At 48.0% G+C, this 27528-nt stretch overlaps 1 protein-coding gene across 1 annotated transcript in view; it reads left to right on the forward strand.

Moving 5' to 3' along the window:
• The window catches only part of LOC126527480 (ATP-binding cassette sub-family C member 3-like), a 61483-nt gene extending 44817 nt beyond the window's left edge, over positions 1-16666 (forward strand). The window contains exons 22-27 of the mRNA XM_050175311.3: positions 6868-6969; positions 8025-8201; positions 9152-9310; positions 10148-10314; positions 13800-13994; positions 16216-16666. Of these exons, the coding sequence (XP_050031268.3) occupies positions 6868-6969; positions 8025-8201; positions 9152-9310; positions 10148-10314; positions 13800-13994; positions 16216-16366 (951 nt within the window). The 3' untranslated portion in view covers positions 16367-16666. The remainder of the gene's footprint in view (positions 1-6867; positions 6970-8024; positions 8202-9151; positions 9311-10147; positions 10315-13799; positions 13995-16215) is intronic.
• Positions 16667-27528: the final 10862 nt, after the last annotated feature.

Raw genomic sequence — 27528 nt, forward strand, 5'->3', positions numbered from 1 at the left:
CTGCAGCCACCGTCGCCTCGCTCAAGAAAGCACCCCGCCGACGCTAGTGATCAAAATCCACGCTAGGCCTACGCTTCAGTTCAAACAAAGGTCTCGAATGAAGCAAAACTATTAAAAGTATTGTCCGATGCCCCAAGAGCCCCACGTTGGGCGCCAGATGTGGGATTCTCATCCGTGGCCTTGGGACAAAGGAACGACAACACAGTAGTGCGAACAATCACAAGGACATTTATTGCACCTTTCATAGATCAATACCTGCGAGCCGAGTTGCTATCCACAAAACATGCCGATGGGCATGCGACAAATCTAAGAAGTCCGACTCACCGCGACCGGATAACGAGCGAATATGTTCGCACCATGCTGGATCCCAACGCCTGGTCGTTCGCGCGTACGGTCACGCGAACGGTGGCGCGTTCAAATGAGGCCTTACGAGACGGTCTCGCGGAAGCATGGATCGGCGCACTCGCGGAACGTCCGTGCAGCTTGCCGATACCGAACCAAAGAGGAAGCGCCTTCTCATTTCCGCGCCCAAGTAACCCCGCCGTGAGGCGGCGCTAGCAGCGCAACACTCGCGCAATCTCTCGTACTGCGCTTCAACCACACCGACCGCCGCGGGCCCCAGGCCACGCGGCGAAGCCGGATTACAGGAGACGGGAGTTATTCGGCAAAACAGCGCATCAAGGGACGCGTGATAGTCGCGCATCCCCACAACATCAATCAAGAAGGGTATTTGGATCAGTAGACTTCCTGCTGCTGTTACTGTGCATCACCAGCTATGGGGAAGCACTAAAATTGACTTCAGAAGCAGGAGTATTGCTTCCTTTGCTGCCGACCATGATATGGGCTGTCTGAATGACGGCAGCCCTACATTTCCGCGAGGCACACCTGTAGTTGCTGCTTGGACTTAACTTTGGTGTCACGGCGCCTTGCCTCGAGCGTCCAGTGGTTTACGGACATAGAAAGACATAGAAGCAACCGTATTCCAACATACATAAAGATTAGTGGAGTTGAGCAATGCTCCTCTACTGTCTTGCATACAGTTGATTGGTCAAGGTTTGAGAAGCATATGGATGACGCACGTCGGCAAGGCCTTTCACACAATATCGAAGATGCAATTGTAGAATCAATGAAAGCATTCATCTGCTCACTCACAAGGTCAGCAGGGGAAAAGACTCGGATATAGAAGTGGAGAGGCTGCGTGCGGCACTCCGAGAGGCGCAGAAAATCTACCGGCACACGAAGTCCATTTTGGATCTGAGGGCTTCACGACGCATACAAAAGGAAGTCGAGCATCGTATGGATAAATTGGACGACAAGCGATGGAAAACTTTTTCTCAGTCTCTTGATCCCCTAAAATCGCTCTCGCACATATGGAGAACGGTCAGGGGTCTTCGTTCATATCCGCATCAAAGGAAGCCTTTTGCAGCTGTGGCCCTCTACGAACGCCGCTCGTAGCTTGAAGTGACTGAAGAGTTCTGTGCGCGAGTTGCTGGGTCCGTGGCCATCATTACTGACGCAGCAGTGAACGGCATCCCTGAGGCACGTGTACCAGAAATGAACGGGCTGTTTTCACTCGAAGAGCTCGACGCTGCGTTGGCGACTTGCAGGCGTTCGTCACCAGGACCAGGTGCCATCACCTACGCTGCCTTATGCCACCTTGGACATGACGCACGTGGTGAGTTGCTCAAATACTACAATGAGTCTTGGCACAATGGCGTCGTTCCTAAACAATCGAAGTCGAGCCGCTTGATCCCTATCCTGAAACTTGGAAAGTCTCCGCTTGATCTATCATCATATCGTCCGATTGCACTTTCCGGCTGCGTCGGCAAAGTGACGAAAGAATGATTCTTGCGCTCTTGGAATGGTACCTAGTACGCTTCAACATCTATCCGGACGCTATGGCGGGCTTTCGTCGAGGTCGCTCGTCCATCGACAAGGTCATTGACATCGTAACCTGGGTCCAAGAACAAAAAGGCCTCAAGCGCCTGTCAGTGGCACTTTTTCTAGATGTCAAAGGAGCATACGACAACGTCGCCCATAAGGCCATACTGAACTGAATTGAGGCTGTGGGAGTTGGTGTCCGCATGTATCAATGGATTCGGGACTATTTGACTGAGAGGTGCTTTTTCTTACAGACCGAAGACATCCCAACTTCGGAACATTACATCTGCCGTGGTGTGTCGCAGGGTGGAGTGTTGAGCCCCATATTGTTCAACCTCATCCTGGTAGGACTAGCGGAGTGCTTACCGCGAACGGTTCATGTCTCAATATGCGCCGACGACCTTTGCATCTGGTACTATGCGGTGACTCGCCCTCAGGTACGGGCCAAGCTTCAGCGGCCGGCAACCATTACGGTGTCTTATCTCCGAGAACAAGGCCTCAGTGTGTAAAAAAGTTCGCCTTGGTTGGCTTTACACGCAAACAAATGTCATGGTGTCCCGTTTTCTGGGTGTCATCATTGACCGCAACCTCTCGTGGAGCCCTCACTGCGTCTATCTTAAGAAGTTAGTTGCCATTGCTCAGGTATTCAAATTTTCCTGCGTGAAAAACTGGTGCACACCAGTCCATTCTATGTTGCAGCTGTACAGTATACTGTTTCTCGGACTCCTTGCGTTATAGTCTACCACTTTTGTCAAATACCTGCAAGACGAACATTTGCGCTTTGGAGAGCATAGAAGGTCAAGCCCTACGCACGTGTTTAGGGCTGCCTCGGGGCACCTCAACAGCAGCAACAATTTCCATCACGGGAGACCATATGATCCAGAGACACGTAGCTGTCGACTCTCTCAGAGCGCACATTCGCCATCTGTCAAGGATCCCCGACCATCACTTAGCCTCCCTACCAGCCGATAGACCTCAAGCGACCTTTTCAAGAGTGATTAGCGCTCATCAAGTGTGCATACCGTCATCTTATACACCGTATACATCTTATACACCAGCGACGAAACCTTCATCTCCCGTGTGGTGCCTGCGACAGCCTCAAGTGAATTTTTCTATTCCCGGAAGAACAAAAAAGGCCAATCATCCATCGCCGGCTCTGAAGCAACTGGCACTCCTATTGCACCAGACGTATCATGATCGCATACATATATAGCATGTACATATACATACACATATATATAGTGTACATATACACCTACCAGCTGAAATGCTGCATTCGTCGTTCCAGCTAAGCAGGGTACAGTGCAATTCAAATTGTCCCACATGACTACATCTACATCGGGAGATCTCGTAGCTCTCCATGCCGCTATGACGTACGTCGCCGAAGAGCCGACAGAGAAATGGGTCGTATTTTGTGACTCTAAAGCAGCTCTTCACAGCATCACGTCTGCATTACATCACAGAACTTACGAGCAATGATATCCAACATCAGGGAAGTACACTACCATGCTCTGGAAACAGGGCGCAACATTATCTTTCAATGGATTCCTGCTCACTGTGGCATCGTCGGCAACAACTTTGCTGATAGGGCTGCCCGGTCTGCCCACGAGGACACCCAGACGCGTGCGGTACCTTTGGCGAAGTCAGATGCTGCCAGGGAACATCGTCTGCTTGCAGGCAAAAAGTCGCAAGATTTCTGGAGTTCATGTGCCTTCAGTTGCCGATTGCATAAACTGGACCCTACGCTACGGCTACAACTGCCATCTAGCCTTTCCCGCGGCGAAAGAACCTTGCTGTGCCACTTGTGGCTGGGAGTGGCGTTCACGAACGCGTACTCCTATCGTATGGGAATGGCTGAGAACCCGGTGTGGGACTCCTGTAAGTGCGAGGAAACCATCGATGACTTATTGTGTACCTGCCCTCGCTACGATGTTCAACGCCTCTCTATCTGGACAACTTAAACCAACTGGACTCAAGACTGTTCTCCTAGTCAAAGATACTCTGACCGTGGCCACACCTGACACTGGCACGAAAAGCGATTCGTGCACTTGTACACTACTTGAAGTGTACCGGCTTAAGACACCATTTATAGTGTCCCTTAGCACCCTCCCACACGCGCTGAGTATTCTCTCTCTCTCTCTTCCTCTTCCTCTTTCTAATCCCCTTTCCCCACCTCCAGTGTAGGGTAACAAACCGGGTGCTCGTCTAGTTGACCTCCCTGCCTTTCCTGTCCTTTCTCTCTCTCTCTCTCTCTCTATTGACGCAGTTTGATAAACAGGCTCAAGTAAGCGAAAATATCCTTTCGAATTTCGATAATAATTACTCACCTCCGGAAGAAGCCGACTATCGTCTGCTCTCGCTCGGCCGCTGCCCCCCTGCGTAGGAATTGAACTTTAGCCACTTCACTTAACGGTGCCGTAGCCGTCAGTTCTCGGTAATTTCGACTAGTGGGGAACACTGAACTAGCCTCGAACCACCCGATACTTAAAGTCAGACCACACGCACGCTTGCCAGGGCGCGCTCACTCCTGGCCACTCCTGGTTATAGACGCCTTGGCAGACTTCGCTTCGTAATGATCGAGGTATTGATAGCGCTTCAAAAATGCGCAACTTGGATGCCGCTACTATCCGTTGGCCAAGCTGGTGCAGGACAAAGATGGTCCGCACCGCATATCTCAGCCACGCCGGGGCATATGAGCGCGAGCGCGCACTCTAGCCCTGTCGTGAACAAAGCAAACGCCGCTGATGCGTGTGGCTTGCGGTCTGCTACGCAGCGCAGATACCGCGGCCGTCGCGGGGTGTCGCGACGAGTCCACTGGCTGAGCGCACCTAGGCTCGCTGAGGACAACCGCGTTTGGCTACGTTAGGCTACGTTTGGGGCCCTGTAGGCGCCGAAATCACAAATAGTCGCGTCTACGTGAACGTCGAAAATCAAATTTGAACTGCGCGCCACGGTGACTTTCGGTAGGCGGAGCGTTGTGGGCATGCCCCGCTCTACCGTAGCCTTCCCAGTGCACGGTATTGAAGAAGGAAAGGGATCACAGCCAACCGGTTCATACGCGACCTTTAAATGCCAGTAACTCCGCTTCTACTGAGCGCGCTGAAGTAGATTTTGCGGGAAGTATTTCTGAAATAGCCTAATTTAACTTTAAATTCCTCTCTCCACCTCTATAACAAGTGCTTCAGGGCCCGTTGATTCGAGTTGTTCTTAATTCGCCTCTTAATCGGCCATGACTGCGGAGCTGGTTGAGCTGGCTGCAGACAACAAGGTGTGTTCACAGGCGTTGTCGGGCTAGCCACGTAATCTTGGTGATCCTCACTTATCTGCAGCCTATCTGTAGCAGCTACACATACATATTCGATGTGGCATATGTATAGCATATCTGGCGGCGTTTGTAATCTCCACAATAAGACTTGGTCTTTCAGTCATAGGATTCGCACTTCATTGTTTTTCAAACTCTCATAGCAGTTTATGTTCTGACTGAAGGCAAGAAGATTAATTCTGATTTACCAGGTGTAACCGCTGCTTGTCATATTGACCACTTTGTTTTCTCTATAAACAAGAAGGGGCCCTATAACGTAAAACTATTCCAATATATCTTATTCCGATTTCCTGACGACAAATTTACGTATCAGCCGACGCAAGCATCGGGCGGTGACCCGCAGCGTTGCCTGAACAGCCCAATCAAACGCTCTCCTCGTTCATATCGTCAGCTCGCACTGACGGACAGGGGCCAGGAGCTGTTGGGAACATATATGTCCCGTAACTAGGGAACCACCCCGTCTGGTGCCTGCGTGCACCACCGACTTATTTCGGGCCCAGTAAATGTTGCTTCATCGTCATCCTCGTTTATAGGAGGTCACTTCTGTTTGCTTTCAAAACGAATAACATTGCCTACATTGAACGGTTTTTCTGATCTAATTGGCTGACAAGAGGTAAGGAGCAAGCACAAGTGGAGAGGGTGTCGATGGGGCCGAGCCAGCGCGCTGCAAATAGATATACGAATGCAGAGGGAGGAGCCGGCGTCTGCGATAGGTCCGCTTTCTCTTACTTAGCTTGCGGTGGCTTGTCTAAAAACGCGGCCGTGTGCAACGGACCGTTAAATATGCCGCTAAAACGGATCCTCAGCATAGAAGAGTTGCCAGAGCGATGTCGTATACGAGCCGAAAGGGCTCGATAACGTTATACGGCCACGCAAAATGTTTTATTATACGCAAATAAACCCATGCTCTCCGGCACGCGCGAGTAGCCAGTGCCTGAGAGATCGGCGGCAGCCATCTTCTTTTCCTTTCGGAACGGGGCAGTCTCTGGCTATTCAGAAAAAAATCCAGTTTTGTTCGTCATATTAATGCATCCTTAACGCCTAAACGCCACTTTTGCGCAATGAGTTTTCGCGGTTTTGTGACGTCGAGTGACAGACAGGTGAAGTGGGTGCAGCCTGAAACATATTGACCAATAGCAGAGGGTTAATGGCGAAAAGGCGTGGAATCTAAATAATTATTTTTCTTATGTTCGGTAGAATCGGGCATAATCAGTGTGTACACGTCGTGTAAGATAGGGAGCTATAGCGGTTTTCGTGACGTCGCGTGATAGACAGGCGAAGTGGCGGTGGCCCAAAAAAGTTTTTTGTCAGATCGCGGTGCACTGATTGCGCAATTGGAATAGGAAAGCTTGGAACAGCTTCACATTATTGCGCTCAAGAAATGTTAGTCATATTTCATTTCACTCAAGTCTTTGTTATACAGTCTCATGGATGTGTGCTCGAGTATTTTATTTCGGACCGCCAACTGTTTCAAGCGGAACAAGCATGAGCAGTTTTCCGAATTGGTGTGACGGCATTCATTGGCGCTAAAGGACGGCAGGCAGAGGCGCGAAGTAGTACACGACAGAAGCTCTTGTTTCGTCGGTCACAATGGAATTGTGTCGTTTAGCGTGAGGAAGTGCGTGAGGTTCGGAACTGCTTCAATGTTATCTCGCCCTCGACAGGTTCCGCTGGCACTAATGAGCCTGTGCACGATGCTCTTCTGCACGCTACTGATGACGGTTTCGTTCGAGCGGAGCCTGGAGTACTCGGAGCTCCCGCCGGAGGTAAATGAATCTTTACTTCACCATATCTGGGTGCGCCGGCTACAAAAGCAAGGAATTTCGGAGTGAGTATATATGGATGGATGGATGGATGGATGGATGGATGGAAAAAACTTTATTGAGGTCCATCAGAACGTGCAGTAGCACGTAGCGGGCCGCTCCCACGTCGGGACGGAAAGGCCTATAGCCTCTCCGCCACGTCGCGGGCCCGTTGGACTGCCCATAGTTGGACTTCAAAATCGAGGCTGCGTATGGCAGCCTCCCACCTGGATGGCGTAACGTCTCCGTCGCCCCGTAACGCGGAGCACCGCCAGAGCATGTGATCTTATTTGGCAAAGTCTGAGCAAAGCGGCGCAAGGGGTTTGACGTTTGAATTTCGGGATAGATCCGGTGGAAGAGTGCGGGGCTAGGGTATGCCTCGACTTGCAAGAGTCTGAGTGTCAATGCCTGAGGCCTGTTCAGTTTGCTGTGTGCAGGTGGATACATCCGATTCCCCAGATAAAAGTACCTTGTGAGTTTATTGTACGAGGCAGGGGGATCTCTATTGTCCGGAACCTCTGTGATATTATTTTACATTTCGCTGGTAGCTCTTTTTGGCCACATTGTTACTGTTATCAAGCATGGTCCGGCATTGACTGATAGATTCAAAACTTTATTATTCTACCGAGCTGGGGTGCCCACCTCTTAACCTACACGTAGGTAGGGGTGGGAGGACGAAGCAGTCCCCGCGCGTTGAGGACGGTGAGTCTTCACGGCCTCAACAGCCAGGCTGATTGCTCGACATATGACTCACATCGTCGTCGTCGTCGTTTTCGAGTGTACGCGAACACGAGCAATTATCCTGCGATGTCACGAATAGCGAGCGGACTTGACCCGGGAGCTCAGATTTTGGCGACCGACTGCTTACCGCTATCGTTGTGATCGGAGTAGAGCCTGTTTTGCTGTTCACAAGTTCGCCCAAGAAATATCTGAATAATTAAGTTACGCTTCTGGAAGTGTTCTATTGTTTACCGCCACTATATTATAACATTATCTCACGTTTCTTTTTGTTTGCTCAGACAGACATCGTTGCAACGCCCGACGAAGACAAGCATGCCTCGATCGAAATGCCGCTGCCAGAAAAGTGGCCATCCCATGGAATGGTTGAGTTTCAAGATTACTCGTCTTCATACAGGCCCGGAGTTGTAGCTAACGTCCTCAACAATGTTTCTTTCTCTGTGAAGGCTATGGAGAAGGTGGGTGATGACTGGGTAACTTACCTTTGGTGATGAACGGTTGTTAAGACACGTCCAGAGAGGTCTACAGCTGAGAGAAGTAGTCGACGCATCTCGGGTTGTTGTATCAGAACGCATGCTCCCTCAAGGCTTCATAGTTCTTCGTAATTTGAACGTGATGGGGTGGATTGAACGTACGGGGTGGATTGAAAACAGTGCCGCAGGAACCACTTGAGATTTTATTACGTGAAACCCAATAACTAAAGATTGAGCGTGTGCATGAGAGTGACCACGGAACTCATTATACGATAAAGAAAGCGAATGAAGTGTACTGTGTTGAATTGTATTGAAATGCATTGTATTGTATTTTATGGAAGAAAAGTCAGCTGTCTCTGGGTGAACGCGTTGTAGTCATTGCAATTCACGTACTAGTTCAGTCAGACAATCAGGTCAAATCAGTAAGTTGATCAGTCGTGGACTGAATCCCTCAAGAAGTCAATACGTGTGTTAATCAAATATGTCAGTAAGTCGGTCGGTGCATACAGCCGTCACTCACTCAGACTGGCGGTCAACGCCGAGCGTGGTTTCGCGTCTTTTCAACGGATTGATAGTGACATTATTATGTTTATTATTGTTGTCTTACTGCAGTGATATCAAAACAGAACTGCGCAAAGTGTGTGAATTTGCTACCACGTCGGGGGGGGGGGGGGGGAGGGGGGGAAGACAAGTGTTAGCTCCTAACGAAGTAGTTTCGACGTAATGATATACACGATATTCTTAAAAATGGGAGGGACACAAATGTTGGTGTTTGCGAACAAAGTTAATGCTTACAAAGATTACCCTGGGAGCAAAAAAAAAAAAAATCGCAATGCTCGCAAGAAGGTAAAGTTCAACGAAACAAGATAGCTCAAAGCTGCTCATTGCAATGCCCTTTTTATTTGACACCGTCTTTGCCACGCGTTTGCTAACAGGTTGGTGTCGTTGGGCGGACGGGTGCCGGCAAGTCTTCTCTTGTGCTCGCTCTACTGCGCATCCTTAGAGCCTCGAACGGGCGTATTCGTATCGACGGCGTCGACATTGCCCAAGTACCCTTGAAGAAACTTCGTCGAGCCATCACCGTTATCCCCCAGGTGCTCTTTCCGTCTTTCGTTCATATTCTCAGTTTCAAACTAAGGGTTCGGAGACAAGCATTCGAGCGTCACAACTCATTCGCATAAACGCCTACAATAGTTTAGGTCGGTACAAAGAACTCGCGAGCGCATGACCAGCGATGCCTACCTGCACCGTCTGCTGGTGACGCCTGGGGCTGCCATTGTGCGGGCCTCCACAACGCAAACCATGGGGGCCATTCTGGACATTGTAAAATTTCGCCATGTTCGAGACCGCATCCATGTTGGCGTGTTCAGCCATTCAACAGGGCGTGGCCTCCTTGTTAACTAATAAGAGATGTAAAGAGGACTAATTGACGATGCGGAGGGATTGGCAGTGCTCAACGCTAACCAGCCCAGACGCCCCTCTTCTGGCCATCGTAGTATTTTCGAGGTAATTGGAAGTCGTTTTTATTGCATGCGCATACTACTTCATCCCGCGGGCTCTGGCAGACATCGATGACAGAGTACTGCTCAGTGGTTAGTGGCTGTGTCCGTGATACTAATGTTGGATATAATTTAGGATGAGCAGTTGGAGACTCTAGAGGGCCTCAAGCGGGCCCAGTGTTTTGGACCTTGATGAAAGTGATGTAATAAGATAATATTTCACGGGTGAACTGTAATCCTTCTTGCAACAGAAGGGTTACTATAAGATATCACATTGGCACAGGAGTTCGCGTAGTTGATTCCACAAAGAAAGCTTTGAGAAGTCCACATTGGCCCAGGCGTTAGCACCGTAAATTGCACAAGAACCATTTGATCAAAGTACTTTGAATCTACTGACCTTTGATGATGTGTTACTTGTGCAAATGCGCGCAGGATCCGAGCCTTGTGCGAGGTACTCTGCGCCTGAACCTCGACCCGACCGGGTCCCACACCGACGAGCAAATCTGGCAGGCATTGCGGCAAGCTCACTTGGCACCTCTGGTCAAAGCTCACCAGGAGGGACTGGACATGAAAACCGCCGACGGAGGCACGAACCTTAGGTGCGATTCCGACCCTCAAATACTCTTGCCGTGAATAACATCCGGCTGGATGCATTATTCCTAAGCACATCACTGTGCCATCTTTGATATGGCTCTTTGGAACATGAAAAGCAATCAACGAGCCAGTAAATCTTTATCTTCCTGATGCCCAGAGTGTATTTTGCGTCACTTATTTGTCTCATGTTTACGCATTAAGCTATTTTTGTTTCCACCCCCCCAATGCTAGAAAACCATATTCCAACGTGTTTAGAATTTCGAAATTAGGCAGGTAAATGTTTAATATATTGGAACATCGCCCACACGAGAATGAAGGGGTATATTTGTCGGTGGCGTCAAAAAAAAAAAAAAAAAAAAAAAGAAGTCATAGTGTAGCCCGAAAGGCGAGAGATCGATCGCGATAAAAAATTGATAGTCAGCTATACGAACTAAGGATCGCCCATTTATCGGCCATATAAAATCTTAAAGATTCGCTTTCTAACTAAACTAACAAGCATGGTGTCACACGCGTACAGGCAAAGAGAAACACATCTCACTCGATGAGCATGGACACTTGCTGTCGAAACGCTGGTGTGAGGAAGCGCGGCAGCAGCAGCGAGCGAATCGGCCCTTCGTGCTGCCTCTCACTTCAACGCTAAGCGGCGAGACTACAGCGCACACGAAGATATGAGCCCTCGGCTCACCTAGATTCTGTAGTCATCGTAGATAACGTTCAAGATAAGCCTTTCATGTAGATAGCCTGTCATAGATAAGGCGTGTCATACGCAGCGGCTGCTAAAATTGAACCCCTCCTCCAATGCCTTGCGCTTGGTGGAAGACTGCGTGCTTCCTCCCCGCCTTCCTTCCTCGCGCACGCGAGATCAGGCTACGATCCTTCTCGGCTCGCCCTCGCAATCTTTCGCTCGCACCTACACCGTACCTCGCACACCCACGGTGTTATCGCACTTGGGCTTTATGCAGGACATCACGGTGACGCCGACGATAGAAATGCGCATAGAGAGTCCATATAATTGCTATCGCAATAGAAATGTACAAACAAGTGTAGAAAGTCTGTATTTTCTTGACATAGCCATTATGTGGACATTCCAGGCAAATTTCTACCGTCGGCGTCGCCTTGATGTTCCGTATAAAATCGAAGTGCGATAACATCTCGACCGCGCGCCGTATGGTGTAGGTGTTAGCAAAAGATTGCGAGGGTGAGCCGAGAAGGATGGCGGCTTGATGCGACAGTTTCTTTTCTGTGTCTCCGGGAGGTGCGCGCCGTCTTACGTGCGCAAGGGCGGGAGATGTGCGCTCGCTAGGAGGTGAGAGGGAGTGAGGGGGTAGGTTAGTGCGCGTTTCTTCTTCCACTCCAGCTGCGGCGCCTGTGTGCGGCCGCGGGTGTCCTATTTTGGAGGCAATCTGCTCCGAGTTCGAAGGCTATCCGACCGGAGATAGCTGATGGCCTCCTATAGGCTGCGTTCTCGCGCGCCTATTTCGCATCGAAGTGAGAAGCAGCACTGAAGTGAGGGGAATCCGTTCGTCGATGTTGCCGCTCTTCATCACGCCAGCGTTCTTACAGCGAGTGTCTTCGATCATCGAGTGATATGTACTTGTGCGTGCTTGATGACGTGCTTGTTAACGTAATTAGTAAGTTAATGTATTTAGTAGTAAGGTAACTAACGTTACTTTGTATAGCTGTTTAATAGTTTCCTCTCGCAATCAATGCTTTGCCTGTTGTACAAAGCTGACGTTTTGCTCATCTAAAATATCGGAATAGAACTAATTACAACCATGAGATTTTATGTTTTTTAGGTATAAATTGCTTACGTGGAGTGCACCTTTTGGCCAACTATTCCACCATTATTCCAGGAAAACGCCCTGGAATAAGGGTGTTGCACCCCTAGCAACAAATAGGGCTTTCATCATCATCATCGGCATGCGTAAGCAGTAAAGATAATACTTTTTGTTGCTTGGATGTGGAAGGCCTGGATGTATTATGCTGAATACCGCCAGTGCCAGGGCGTCGAATAGAAAAAGTCTTTTCTGGCTTGGTTCGTGTTTAGGTGCACACTTGTTGGTTCAGGTTCACGGTTGAGGTTCAGCTCCAGAGTGAAAACAATAACGGTTCGAATTTGTTCGGAGCTTCCTGAGCCGGTTCATTTGGGTTCAAACGGGCGCAAGAAAAAAAAAAGAACTGAATGCGTTTGGGTGCTTCCGGTTGAAAAACGCGCGATGCTTTTATAGAGAACATTAAGCCTTTATAGACAAGTGTTGACTACAGGCAACATACGAGAAAAAAATATATTGCTGATTTTTGGTTGTGACTACGAAGTTGCTTGTTAAATGTCCTCGGACAATACTGAGTCGCAGGCAGCAATCGTCATTTGTGGGTTTCGAGTAGGAACGTAGGACGAGGAAGGAGTTTAGCGCGCGTCTTGCGTTATATTGAAAGCGCGGTCACAGGAGACATACCAATGCAAGATCTCCGCCTATAGTGGTACACACACATGATGCAGAGCAATGAACTGTATGCCTTCTTTGGCTCACATATATCTATAGCTGTCTGTACAAGCTCCAAATGACGCCATAGAAGTTTTAGGATGAAGCCAACTTCCAGTTTTCTGCCTATTGTTCCCCCCCCTTCCCCCCCCCCCATGCTGAAAGAGTTTCCGCAAAATATATTTTATTTTCGTTGATTCTGCTTATTTTCGATGTGTCTTCCACATTTCGATAAAACATAAACAGTTTTCGAGGAATGTTTCTGTCTCATCCTTAAAGGGGACGCATCCGCCCCCGGAGTAGGGTTGACCACAGTTCATAATGGCTCGGCGCGCATGGATAAGGCGCTGAAGAGCGGTCACGGCTTTAATGATCAGAACGTCATCAGTGCACCTGGCGTCGCCAGCTGCAGTAGTTTGCTTGCGTCATCGATTGACCTTGCGCCGTCGTCTGCAGCGGTTCATGTCACCGCAGCGCTGTCGCTTATACTGGTCGGGTCAAGTTTCATTCCATTGATAATGACACCGGGCTGCGTGGAGATGAGCGAGTGGCACAACGCTAATTACGCATGCTTCGACGATTCCCAGAGGAGTTTCTGCGTGTCTTTTTAGTGTTCTCCGTGCTCTGGAAAAGAGATGGAAGATCAGCTGGGCGCTCTTGTCAATCAATCAATCAATCAATCAATCAATCAATCAATCAATCAATCAATCAATCAATCAATCAATCAATCAATCAATCAATCAATCAATCAATCAATCAATCCCAGTACATATTGCTGCAATTAGGAAGATTTAGGATACCATTACTTCCTTGTCCGGTGTTTTCACTTAGGAAGTTTAAATTTGGTGTCACTGGCCTATAGCTCTGTAGCTGCGGGCTCTGGCGTGGAAAATTCGAGCCGTGAGTCCAAGGTACGATCTATCTGTAACTCAATAGTTCTTTTCGGGCTTTGTAGGTTGCATTGTGGGAATTTTCAGATGTATACACAACGCAAAAATCTCTCGCAGCGTCGGTCAGCGGCAGCTGGTGTGCCTCGCCCGCGCCCTGCTGCGCGACTCGAAGGTGCTGCTGCTGGACGAGGCCACCTCGCAGATGGACGGCGACATGGACCGCCTCATCCAGGCGACGCTCAGGGAGGCATTCGGGAACAGCACGCTGATCGCCATAGCACACCGGATACACACCGTGCTCGACTACGACAGGTGCGGGTGCGCGAGCACGTGACCACCTCAACCACCGCCAGAACGACTTTACGACAGCTGTTATGTAGCGATTTCATGGGAAGTTGCAGGCGATGTTGGTCCATCTGTTCGTGCGTCAGTTCGTGGCCTCAAAGGGGGAAAGTAGATGTACGGCAGGCGTGTGGATGACGTAGTTCAAAACTTTGTTGTGGTACGTATTGTAAAGGTCGACAACAGACATGTTGCCAGCTCCTGCAGAGCGTGAAATTGCATCAGAAAGGACGGTGTCAGGTGATGTGACCGACCTTGCGCAGTTTTCTCGTTGAGCACCGCATAAATAAATATTGACACATTCAGTTGGGCGTGTATGAAGTGATGGTAATCAAAGGCGTTTAAGAAAGATAAGCACGAATTAGCAAAACGAAAATACAGGCGGTTCGTAGGTTCGTGAACAGGCAGACGGTTTGCGGTGTGGTTAAAGCGCTTTTAGCCCTGGTTGCAAATAGTCGAGCAATTTTGTCTCGGCCTCAGACGCAAGGGTCGCAAGACAGTAAACAGGTCTGGCTAGGGGATTTCTTTTTCTGAGAAAGGCTGACTAGAACTAGAAAGACAAGGAAAAATGCATATGTAGCGCGATAACACACTGGCTAAAGCACAGAAACACATGAGTCATTAATGTGCTGGGGCACTACGTGTATGTCCTTGTCATTTTACAGCGAACCTGTACATGGCTAGCCGATTCGTCTGTCCGTCTGTCGCCTGTACGTCGAAAACTCCTCCGGCGCAACCCCATGCGCATGCGCGAAAATAAAGAGAGAGTAGGAGAGGCGCGCGATTGGCTGCGCCAGTAGTAACGCCGTTGCTCTCCGTCGCAGCCGAACGCGTGGAAAGCAGTTTATTTCCGGCTCCGAAATGTGTAGGTGCCGCGCCATACGCACTCCTGAGGAGCAGGCAGCTTCCGATCAGTAACGCCGCGAGCAAAACCGGGAACGAGGTCGTCTACACCGTGGCGATGCTGCATCCCGGGCACAAGAACAGGCTCGTGCAGCCGAGTGCAAGCAGCAACTGCGTACCGAGGATCCGGCAGCCTACCAAGCCGCCGTTTAATGAACCGTAGGGATTAACCTAGTGATAAACACCGGGGTCGCACGTTTCAGCTTCGCTGGTTAACCATCTGTACGTAGTGCTTGGGCAGTGATTTCTTTATTCATACTTAACTTCCTAGTAGAAAACTAGGTCTTATCCATTTGTCCGGTCATCACCCTTCACTGCAATTCCTACGGAAATCTATTCGACTTTATTCAAACACTAAACAGACTAAAGATGATACAACTTGTATTTTTTAAAGATTACTTTTCGCGGTGCTGCTGTTCTTTTTCTGTGTCCGTGCTTCTGCACTGCTTTAAGTCGTCACTGAAGTTTTGCGTGCTTCTAAACATTTGTTCAAGTTTGTGCGACAAGTGTGCCGACATAGTATTGCCCTGTTTGTTGTCCTACTAGCGTTTGCGTCTTGCACGACGTCATGAATCGAAGTGCACTGCCGGCCTTGTGTTATCTAGGAGGCGTTGGCCTGGCTTGCCCGCTAGCAGTGCATGACTCGAAAGGCCGCTCAGCGGCGTTCGATTGGACATTAATGCGTTCGCATTTACAACTCCTAAGAAGGGCTTAGGTGTCCTCAGATTTTTTATTTCCTGTTCCCTTTTGTAATCATCATCATCAGCGTATTTCATGTCCACTGCAGGACGAAGGCCTCTCCCTGCGATCTCCAACTGCCCCTGTCCTGCGCCAACCGATTCCAGCTAGCGCCTGCGGATTTTTTAATTTCATCACCCCACCTAGTCTTCTGCCGTCCTCGACCTCGACTGTGCTTCCCTTCTCTTTGCACCCATTCTTTAACCCTAATGGTTCATTGGTTATCTAACCTAAGGATGTAGTTGTTTTTAATTGACTAGCTCCTTTCTATCTCATGTTGGTTTCTTGGCTAAAATTTTGGGACAGCCGGCCCTTTCAGTGGACAAAATAACCACCCATCGCATGTTATAAACAATAAAACTTAGAAGCAGACAAAGGGAAGGTAGCTTAACGGGAAGTGAACTTGCTTTATGCTGCCCAGAACGTGGGAATGGTTACAAAGGCCGCCTCAAGAGGTTTATGTGGAAAAAAGCTAGCTGAATTCATTGCCTCAATTTTGAAAACTAGTGTGCATGCGACGCAGGAGTCACGGTGCTGTCTCTGCTTTCAGAATACTCGTCATGGATGAGGGAAAGGTGAGAGAGTACGACACGCCCACCTCTCTGCTCTCCGACCCCGACAGCGCTTTCTACAAGATGGCCGCGGACGCTGGCGCCGCGCCCCAGCAAGGAAATCGCCCGCTTGCCATTACTTCGTTATGACCTTGCCATTCGTAATAAAGTAAGGCTTGCACAAGCGGAGTGACGAAACGTGACAATGCACGCGCACAGGCATGTTGAATGCGTGCGTGTCTTTTTGTACTGTCTAATTTAGTATTCTACTGTGTGGGACCTGTGCTGTGCGTGACATGCGCTGTGTGTGTGTTCTGCTTTACTCATCGAGATTTGTCATCTTTCTCCTTCTTTCCTCTTTTCTCCCCTTCTTCCTATCTTCCATTTCTACGTTTCTGTCTCCTCTTTTCTGAAGAGTAGGCAGGCACTGTGCCCTTTCCGGTTGAAGTTGCCAACCTGCTCCTCGCTTTGCCTTTCCTGCTGTGTGTATATATGCTTCCAAAGGAATAATAATAATAATAATAATAATAATAATAATAATAATAATAATAATAATAATAATAATAATAATATAGTACTTGATAATATTGGAAACGTTGGCAACTTCTTCGTCAGCTTTTACATGGGCATGTCAACGAACTGACGTAGTCCCAATCGCATCACACCCAAGTGCGCAGCAATGGGAGTAACTGCTGTCCAGCGACCGCTGCGGTCTAGTGCAGCGTGCACGACGGACAGCAGAAGGCAGTGGAGCCCTGGACTGGGCAGCCGACCATTGCGATAGCAAACGTACGAAGCAGCGGCTGAAGACTTTCGGGGAAGACGCCAGGTGTAAGACTCCCCTGAAGAATCCGCCCCAGCCGCAGAACACATTTACTAGAGCTCAATAAAGTTTTCACTCTCACTCACTCACTCACTCACTCACTCACTCACTCACTCACTCACTCACTCACTCACTCACTCACTCACTCACTCACTCACTCACTCACTCACTCACTCACTCACTCACTCAGTCACTCACTCACTCACTCACTCACTCACTCACTCACTCACTCACTCACTCACTCACTCACTCACTCACTCACTCACTCACTCACTCACTCACTCACTGCACAAGAAGTCGCAGTTTCGCCCGAAAGGCGAAGCACAGATTGAGATAGCAAATTATTGGGGAGCTGAATTTTGCTATCTCAAATATTAGAGAGCTGTACCAAGTAAGCCACCGGCTCGCTGTGATATTCTGGACAACGAAAAAGCAGATGAAGCGGCACGCAAAGGTGGATTTATTTCACTAGATCTGATGCTTCCCGACTAGCTAAAAGATTTGATTCTGAAGAAAAGGATCGGCTCTGAAGCTTGCCGGCCCGCCATTACCCTTTCCTTTACTCAATCGACCCACAACTGAGATCCAGACTCCCATCCAGCATTCCTCGCCATCTCGAAGCTGTGTATCATGGCCTTCGCTTGAACGCCGCCTATGGAAACGGCTTATGGTACCGCTTCGTTCAAGTGGCAAGTCCCCACTAAAACAACTGTGGCTCAGTTGAAACCGCGGAGGATGTTCTGTTTGAGAGTCGAGCGTATATATTGACACGTGTCAGTATTGCTACTGTGTATTCAACGTCACGACCACGTGACAATATGCCGACGAGCGTGCGTTCTATGAACATTGCATGCATTCACTTAAACAGAGACCTTTATGATTTGGCAGTTTCTTAGGCCCTTCAGCCTGCCTCACGGAACAGAGGCGTGCGATGAACTTTTTTCTTTACATACATCAAAAACATTGGTCAACTCGACAAATTTTAGTTCTACTCTGTCACCCGCATGCACCTTTCACGCGGCGAATTCTGTCACCTCATTGTGTAGCCGTTGCCCATGAGTCATAAAACTCAGTGTCCATATTTTTTAACTTATTCGTTTTTTTGCGCCTCTCTCCTTCTGTCCTTATCTCCCCAATTCCCTTCCGCACGCAAAGTAGCATGTCAGCAACGTCTATACGCGAGCTAAAATCTCTGCCTTTCATTAAAGGGTTCTCTCTTTCTCTCTTTGTACGAAGTAACGATAGTAGTTTTAGCGGCGGACAAACTTGTAAACATTCTCTAACTGAATTAAAAATTTAGCTAGTAAGCAAATCAAGCACGCAATGACGTTATTAAAGTGGCTAAACTTGCTCGCCCTTTACGATGCCTGTCGATAGCAAGAAGACTGACAGAGCTGCAAGAAATGTCACGCGTTATTTATAATATATTTCTTCGCTTCAACCGAAAACATATTGCAGCAAAAGTGAAAGCTAAGAGCATTGTATTCGATCCATCTCACTTGCGTAAGATCTGTTCGTGCCTTCGGTTTGCGTGCAGCATCGATCATGTTTGAGCACACGAATATAACAGCACGTATTCAGGCGCTGCTTTTTTCAAATCTCGCGCGTTTTTTTGAAATGTTTTTAGAGTCGGGAAACCCTTACAACCAGAGCAGCTAACACCAGGAAAGAAAAAAAAAATATTTAGATATTTCTCAATGGGCTCTACAACCTTTACATTGAACATATTGCATTTATATCAATGCTATAAAGGTTGGTTAATTATTGTTCGTTAATAAATTGAGCTCATAGTAAAGATACCTTTGAGTTGCTCAAGACGACAGCGAACAATACTAGGTGGGTTGCATTCTCGTAACTCACACGTGGGTTTTTTTAAAGATCATCCTGGCTTAGCTGGAACACCCTCTATGCCCCTGAACCGCCTTCGTGTCTTCTGAGTAGACAGAAATAAAATGAATAAATAAACTTTACCTGGGGACAACGCCACAACGCCACGCATGCAGCTCCGAATCCTTCGTCACAGCAGCAAGTTCAGTGCTTTTGCAGAGCGACTTTATTCAAGTTGTCGGCTTCCCCAATGGTTCGTCCGTATAAAATTAGCAATGGTAGACCGACAATTTCACAGAACGTTACGAATGAAAAGTTTCGTGAATTCAACCACTGGGCCGTGTAAAAAAAAAAAAAAAAAATCTCTGAAATTAGAATTGTTCGCAGGAGCAAATTGCAGCCACTCCTGATGCTGGACACATTAGCAAAATGCTAGGAGCACTTACTATAGAGTTGATTTTGCATTCATCCCTGAATGCTGAAGAAAAAAGCTTTCCAGCATGTGTTTACCATAAGCGGTCGTCATGTGTTTAAAAATCTGGGGCCTCCGGTTCATCAACTGGGCCGCATCCGGTCCTAGAGTGCGCGCCGCATTGTTCGGAGCAGCTGCAAACGCCTCGATGGCCTTGGGATAGCGAACAGTTGCTGAGCGTCAGACGGCGGCTATAGTACATTCCCCGACGCCAACGGAGGAGCGGTCCAGTTGACTCTTTACCGGTAAGATAATTCACGCTGCAGAAGAAGTAGCTTCTTATTTTAGGCGGTGAGGATTTCACCACGATAGCGCGTAGTCTAACAGCAGCGCCTGGCAAAGAAGTCCTGGCGTATATTTTTTTTTAGCAACTGCAAATAATGAAGGGCGCAGTAGATGGCCCTTGTGGGTAGGGAGTTATCGTTAGCGGGAACTGGATGGAGCGGAGATCAATAGGTACACAAGCGAGCACGCAATAAAAAAAGAGTGGGACAGGAGTGCGCCCAAAACTCGGCACGTATCAGAGCGCATGCGCGTATGACCTGTTGATGATATGATGTCGGTAATCTTCGCTGCTTTTTGGCTATATTTGGACCGCAAGAGATATCCACATAAATGTCAAGGACAGATAGGTTAATTATATTTCTAGCGGATTGATTGCTTGGCGGAAAGAGGGTCTATTGTTGTTTAGGAATTCTGCTCTTACAAAAGAACCTCCTTATTCTCAATTTGCTTCTTGTCATACCCTTGTCACCCCAGATAAAACTGTTTTTCATAGCGCGAAAAAAAAAAAAAAATAGGCACTTCGCCGCAGCCATATAGTTGCCGTTCTGTTAGCGAAGTTTTACTATATTACTAACATTTATGGTGAAAGCGGGGGCGTAAGAAACTGCGAGTGCTTCAGACTATGACAATTGCATCAAAAAGCACACGAACAAGGATCCAGTGGAAGTGCACCGCCATAAGCTAGGGCATTTGAACGTAATGTACAGTGTTCAAGTGAAAATAGCCAGTAGGAACAGCGTGAACCTAAAGACCCTCTACAACACCATACCCATAGGCGCCGCCATATCTGCTCACGTGACAGTGCCCCCCATTGAGTGCTTTATGATTGGCGTTTGCTAGCTTGTCTACATTGGTCACGGAGCCCGCTATTTCGGCCGCTACAGTGAGCTGTGAGTGGGTAGACGACATAGTAGTTAGGCCAAAGCTGTAGACGCAGTGTAATCATACTTTTCATTTATCCGTTCTGTCTGCGCTTCAATTTTAATAAAAATTGGAGGACGCTTAAGCTTTGCCTTCAAGAGTGGAACGCGATAGCGTTATCGCACCCCGTTCGCACCGCCTACTGAAACGATCTACGCGAGCCAAACGTCACCATCTACACGAGCCAAACAGCCGGGCCGCAACGCGCCATGAAGGCGGACGCGATCATAGGGCGAGTGGCGCGCCACGTGTCGGGGCAGCGCCATATATTGCGAGGAGGGGGGGGGGGGGGTCTTCTGTGCTTGCCGCAAGATGGCTCGGCGTGTGCGCATAGCGCAGAAGAAATGTAGCGGAAACGTACTTCGCTACTCGTGAAACTGCGACTTCTGTAATTTACATGGTCATAATTACCGATATACACCGCGGTATAACTTTCTACGGCGCGTTTCTAAGGCAACACCGCATTCACTAGAGACGATTTTGTCCCGCTTTGAACGACCGAACTCGTGTCTGAGTGGTAGCGTCTCGGTCTCACACTCCGGAGACCCTGGTTCGATTCCCACCAGCCCATCTTTCAAGATGTTTTTTATTTATGAAGTGCCTTCTGGAATTTATTGCTCACGGCCAACGCCGCTGACGCCGACGACACCGGCTTTTCTGTGACACGAGCTCCTTAACGCTGTCGCGTTAATAGTCTTCGAGCTTATCGGCCGAAGGCAACGACTTTAGCAGCCTGGTGTTTGCGTTTACTCTTTATATTGTAGTCTTAACAGAAGGCAAATGTACAACCGAAGTGGCAGCGCATTTAACTTACGGCGTCGTATGAGAGCGAGGGGGAAGCAAAGCTCGGATTAAGCGACAAGAAATGAAGGAAGTAAGGTCAACTAATAGCTTGATCGCTCGTCATGCATCTGTAGTTGAGGCTCTATTCTTACGGCCAAATCACTGCACAACCTATTCGACAGCTTCCTTTTCCGGGTGTCTGCTGCAGCGCGGACAAGCGTAACCGCGCTAGCCCGTTTACGGCACTGCCGTCAAAAGAGTGGCAGTGGAAGTGGCGCGCATTGTTCTTGTATTTCTGCAAGCGACGGGACCGATGGACACATGGTGACATATTTGGAGCAGATAAAGACGTTCATACGGAGCAATAGCCGGCGGCAATAGCGGCAATAGAGAGGGATATAAGGAAGGCAGGGATGTTAACCAGTCCGGAGTCTGGTTGGCTACCCTACGTTGGGGGAGGAGAAAAGGGGAATAGAGATAAGGGGAGAGAGAGAGAGGGGGTATAGAGACGTGCACAGACAATCATTGAGCCAGGCTACATGATAACCGCGCCTGTAGCAACGTTACAACCACCACCGCCGCAATATTACAAAGCGACGGAATGTCTTTATTTCCGTATTAATTATGGAAATGAAAATAAAAGCTCCATAATATATAGTTAGTATGGCCTCAAGGCAAGGCGACCAGCACCCGTACGTTCATCGGTGTGGTACGCGATCTCGCTGCACACGGTTGCAGGTGCGGTTCTAATGCTTCGCATAGACTCAGCATCAGCTCCCTCGGCTACCTGTACCGTCTGTAACGTGCTGGCCGAAGATGTCGGCGGCGGCCAACCGACGACGAAACGCGCGCTCCCTTTGCATAACATCCCTGTCAAAAGCACGGGAAGCTATGAGCGAATACGTGAGTGCCGCCTCGAACTACGAAACGAACTACGGCTCAAGGGAAACAGACCATTAAAATTCTGGACCAATTTCGAATGTTGTAAAACGTCATCAGCGTATTTTTATGTTCACTGCAAGACGAAGGTCTCTCCCCGCGATCATCTAATTACCCCTCATATGCGCTAGCTGATTCCAAGGTGCACCTTCAAATTTACTTATTTTGTTACACCACCTAATTTTCTGCTGTCCTCGACAGGGCTTCCTTTCTCCCGGCGCTTCATGCCCTACGAATCACGTGGCCTACACCCAAAGCCAAATTTTCCTCTCAACTTCAACTACATCTACCCCCGTTTGCTCTCTGATCCACACCCCTTTCTTCGTCTCTTGTCGTCGTTAGGCCGAACATTTTTCGTTCCATTGCTTGTTTTAGCGGTCCTTAAATTGTTCTCAAGCTTCATTGTTAACCTCGAAGTTTCTGCCCCATATAATAGTACTTGAAAAATGGAATGATTCTACAGTTTCCTTTACAGCGACAGCCATGAACTTCCGGTCATCATTTCGTAATGCTGGCCGTATCCAGTGCGGCCCATTTTTATTCTTCTGTATATTTCGTTCAAGTGATCAGGGCCCCCTATGAGTGATTGACCTAGATAAACTTTGTCCTGCACACACTGTAGAAGCTGAGTGCCGATGATGAATTCTTGTTCGGTTGACAGGTTGTTAAAGATTGCCTATGTCGTCTGCATCTTCTTCTTTAACCTATCTTACGCTTCCTCAGTTAACGTTCTCAAGCGATTGTTTAAACGTGTCCCCGGCATGGCTGAACAGGACAATTTCATCGGCAAACTCAAGGTTGTTGTGATATTCGTCCTTGATTGTCGCTCCTAATCCTTCACACTCTATTAGCTTGAATATTTCTTATAAGTATGCAGTGAATATCATTGGGGAATTCTGTCCCCTTGCCTGGCCACTTTCTCGATAAGTATTTTTCACTTGCGGATAATTAAAACATGTGAAGCCGGAAGTATCACTGTGACATAGTTGAAGCTTGAGGAGCCGCGGATACGTGAGCTGTGGCCTGAACGTAAACAGCGAAGTTACACATGAATGAAAGAATTTTCCGTTGTCAACCGAATGCTGCAAGCACCACGACCTTGATGTGAAGTTCTTTCAGTTCTTCTGTACAATCCATACGATATGCATTTGCACCGCTAATTACACACAGGTGTCCTAGCTTCGTTCAAACGCACTGAAGTAAGTGCGTTTGAACCTGTGAGTCGCCGGTAGACTGCACAAAACAGCATAGGTAGGCATTCAGTCCCATTTGAGTACTGTCGTTGTGCTTGAGTGGCCGTTGACCCCATTTGGCTGTTTGAAGTGTTTTGTTAATGCGAATGAAACCTTTGCCATGGGCATTGATCCCAGCATGTACTGTGCTCGTATTGGCCCATTCTGCCTATGCTCAGGACACCGAAGTTTGGCTACTAACCATGTAAATGGTATCAGTGTACTTTTGCCGACCCCTTCTCTTGTGCTTGCTTCCTTGTGCTTTGCCTTGCTCTTCCTTTGTGCTGATGATGTCGAGGCCAACCCTGGGCCTAAGACTGGGCCAATACGTTCTTATCCTCTTCAGAGAGTTCACAGATGACTCAGACAAAACTCAAGACGACAGCTACCCAATGGAAATAAAGAAGATATCACAGACTTAAGAACGCAAATTAGTAGCATCGAACAGGACATCGGTGGTATCCGCGAAATTAGTGATGATGTTGGTTCTGTCCATGGCATAATAAATGAAGTAAGGCAATCCATATCAAAGACAAACGAGGAGCTGGGCGACGTTGTAGATGATCCTAATAATAGATCGAGACGTAACAACTTGTTGATGAAGGGACTACCAGAGACAGAGAAAGAGGACTACACAATCACTGAAAGGAAAATATTTTATTTCAGTTCACTTAGGTTTGCGCTTCCACGATAACGACAATGAACGAGCTGACCGCATTGGTATACGTCGAACCACACAAAAGCGCCCCATTATCCTAAAGTTCTTATAGCTGAAAATATAGTTGAAAATATAACTGAAACAAAAATATAGCTGAAACAACCTGGCTTTGGCGCGGAAGCAGTGCTCGGTGACATTAAGTTGCTCTCAGTGATAAAAAAGGAAGAAAGAAAGAAAAATGAAATGAGACATTTCTTTCTACAGTGGAAAGATTGGGCAAAGTTCAAGGGTGACATATGCGTCGACAATATTAACGCGGAGTTTTCGGGTAGGCAGATGCCGCCCGCATAGAATGTATTGTTGGCGCTGTTTGTGCTTTCTGAGAACGTCTGGCTTGTGCGAGCGCCTCTCACTATATAGCGCTGTCCGTGCGCGTCTCTCTGCTCCCATCTCTCTCTTTCTCTTCCTTCTTTCGATTCCCCTTCTCCCTTCCTCTTGCACAGGGTAGCCAACCGGACACTTTACTGGTTAACATCCCTACCTTCCTTTTACCTCTCTCTGTCTTGCAGTTGCAACTCTGCGCTGCATGCTTCCACTCCACACCACGCTAGCACTTTAGACTAATTGAACTCCAACACGCTGGAGAATGTGACCCTGCAACCTGTTTTTGTTTTCATGTCCGGATTTACCCATTGACACGAAGTTCGGAGCGTCTGCTGAAATGAACATTGCTTGTTTCTCAAATCCCTGTACCAATTGCTGCCACTTGCGTGTTTTTCTTTTTAATGTATTCCTACGTGCCTGTACTGTTATTACTGGTTAATGCCGGCGCGCGGGATTCATTGTCGCTGCTTTTTCTAGTATTTATGAGCTGTCACCATCATTCTTTTTTGCCACTTTACTTACCTTCCCTCTACCTTCAACTTTTGTTCCCTCCTTCCTAAAGTGTGGGCAGACGTTATAGGACTTCTCGGTGGCAGTAACCAGCCATCTCACCCCCTATTTCCGTATTTGTCTACGGTATATGTAAGTTTTCATATGGAATAATAATAATAATAATAATAATAATAATAATAATAATAATAATAATAATAATAATAATAATAATAATAATAATAATAATAATAATAATAATAGTCACATCTTCGTGCAGATGGCTGATGTGCTTCGGCCGGCCGAGATTGCCTCCTTGCTGCTTAAATGCTCGACGCTAGTCATTGTGCTGCTGTTGGGTGGTCTCCAGACATTGCCCAATAACTTTCCCGCCGTTCCAAAGGGTCCGTACTGGACACTTCTCGATGTCGCCCAACCGGTAAGTCCTCTTCAACCACAAATTGGATGGAGCTCGTTTTTATATTTCATAGAAACGGATCCACCTCCATGCATGCTTCAAAGGGCGGGCACCACGTAACAACGGTGACCTCTCGCACTCGGAAGGCTTTGCGATTGTGTGGAATTAACCAGAAAGTGCGCAATACAGGAGTCAATGTCACTCTGTCCTTTACACGTTTTACATCTTCTGACAAAAATAATATGCGCATTATGGCAGCAATATGCATTTTAGCTGTGGGAAAATGTGCATATGCACACCATCCGAATAACCATTCATTCGCAAGAGTGGCAATTCGGGCCCGTTGGCATTGCATAAGGCGACCTGAAGAAGCGCGAACTGTACACACACAGTTAGAGGCACACACACGCACACACACATGAAAGTGGATTTGTGTGTAGTAGTAGTAGTAGTAGTAGTAGTAGTAGTAGTAGTAGTAGTAGTAGTAGTAGTAGTAGTAGTAGTAGTAGTAGTAGTATTAGTACTAGTAGTAGTAGTATAGTAGTTATAAACTTTATTGATCAAAAGAGCAGACGACATCTACGCCCTAGGCAGGCGGTGTTCTCTGTCCAGGACACTGTTGTCTCCGGCCAGCCACCGTGTTCTGTACACCAGGCTCGCCTGGTCCTCAGGATCGGGGCTGGTCAGTCGGGCCTCCAATTACCCGGCGATTGGTTTCTTGACGCGCTGTACGTATCTGTCGTCACATTCCCATGCCATACCGTTCTATAAAATATGTTACAAGATATTCGGTCCCTTCTTGCTGTGTTTGCATGATTTGTTGTAACTCGTCGGGTACATTCTGTTGAGGAGCATGGAATGTCGAATGTATGGGCTTTTTTTTCTACCTGTGCCCAGTTGGCGCGACTTCAATCGTCAATTCAATCTATTTTGAGCTCTCCGGGCCCTCCTAACTTACCACCCCTTGTTCCCCACAGGTGCTGCTCTTGGTCTCGACTGGGTTGGCCGTCGCCAAAGGCTCAGGCGTTTTGGAGAGCGTCGATCTGTTTGGCTACCACAGCGTATCCGCTCTACGAAGTGCAGCATCGGATTTCGCGATGGCACTCTCTATTGTAAGCTGTGGAACTTCTTAACATCGACGACTGAGTGAATAAGTAACAGGACTCATTGACTGATTGAAAAATTGGCTAACAGAGGGGTTTCCTGACCCATTGGCTGACTGATCAGTTGATTGACTGAACTACTTTCTCACTCATTGATTGGCTTATCAGTTGATTGATTGAGCGTGCACTCTAAAAGAAGTTTACACCCTTTTGGTTGTATTTTGTCCCCAAGCAATAATCTTCATCTGTCTTGCCCGCATTTCCTTTCTTTAACGCTGCGAGCCCGGTACTCCCTAGTCACGAACAGCTTGCGTGTTATCAGCGACACAGCATTCTCGACAGGAAAATAGCGAGCACGATTATTGTTTGGGGACAAGACAAGCCCCAAATGATGTAAACTTTTTTAGAGTGCATGACTTCCTGACCAATTGGCTGACTGATCAGTTAATTAACTGAATCACTCTCTGCCTCACTGATTGAATGCCTGATAAGTTTTGACTAAACGACTTCCTGACCCGATGGCCGACTGGGGAACGACTTCCAGGCTTATTGTCTCGAGTTCACTGACTGAGTACCTTCTTGAATCATCAATCGACTATAGGAGACTGAGCGAACGACTTACATAATTACTGAATGGTTAATTGATTTACTGTGGAGTGCAACGTCCAAAGTAGCGCAGGAGCCGTGAAAGTTGTCGTAGCGGCGGGTTCTGAAATAATCCCTACCACCTCAGAAATCTTAACGTGCACCCTAAGTTCGGTGCGCGGTCATTCTTGTGTTCTGTCTTCGTGACAATGCGGTCGGCATGACTCGGAATCGAACCCGCGACCTCTGGACATCTGATTCACAGAGAAGTGAGGATAGCGCGGAAAGACAACGCCGGAGAAGAATTAGACACCACCAAGCGCATACTCGCAACTAATAGTTTGTTCGAACAAAGTGGGAAATGGCCTTCGTTCAGTGGTGGCGACACGCGAA

This window comes from Dermacentor andersoni, chromosome 9 (genome assembly GCF_023375885.2).
Source record: "Dermacentor andersoni chromosome 9, qqDerAnde1_hic_scaffold, whole genome shotgun sequence".
In the NCBI taxonomy this organism is placed as follows: domain Eukaryota; kingdom Metazoa; phylum Arthropoda; class Arachnida; order Ixodida; family Ixodidae; genus Dermacentor; species Dermacentor andersoni.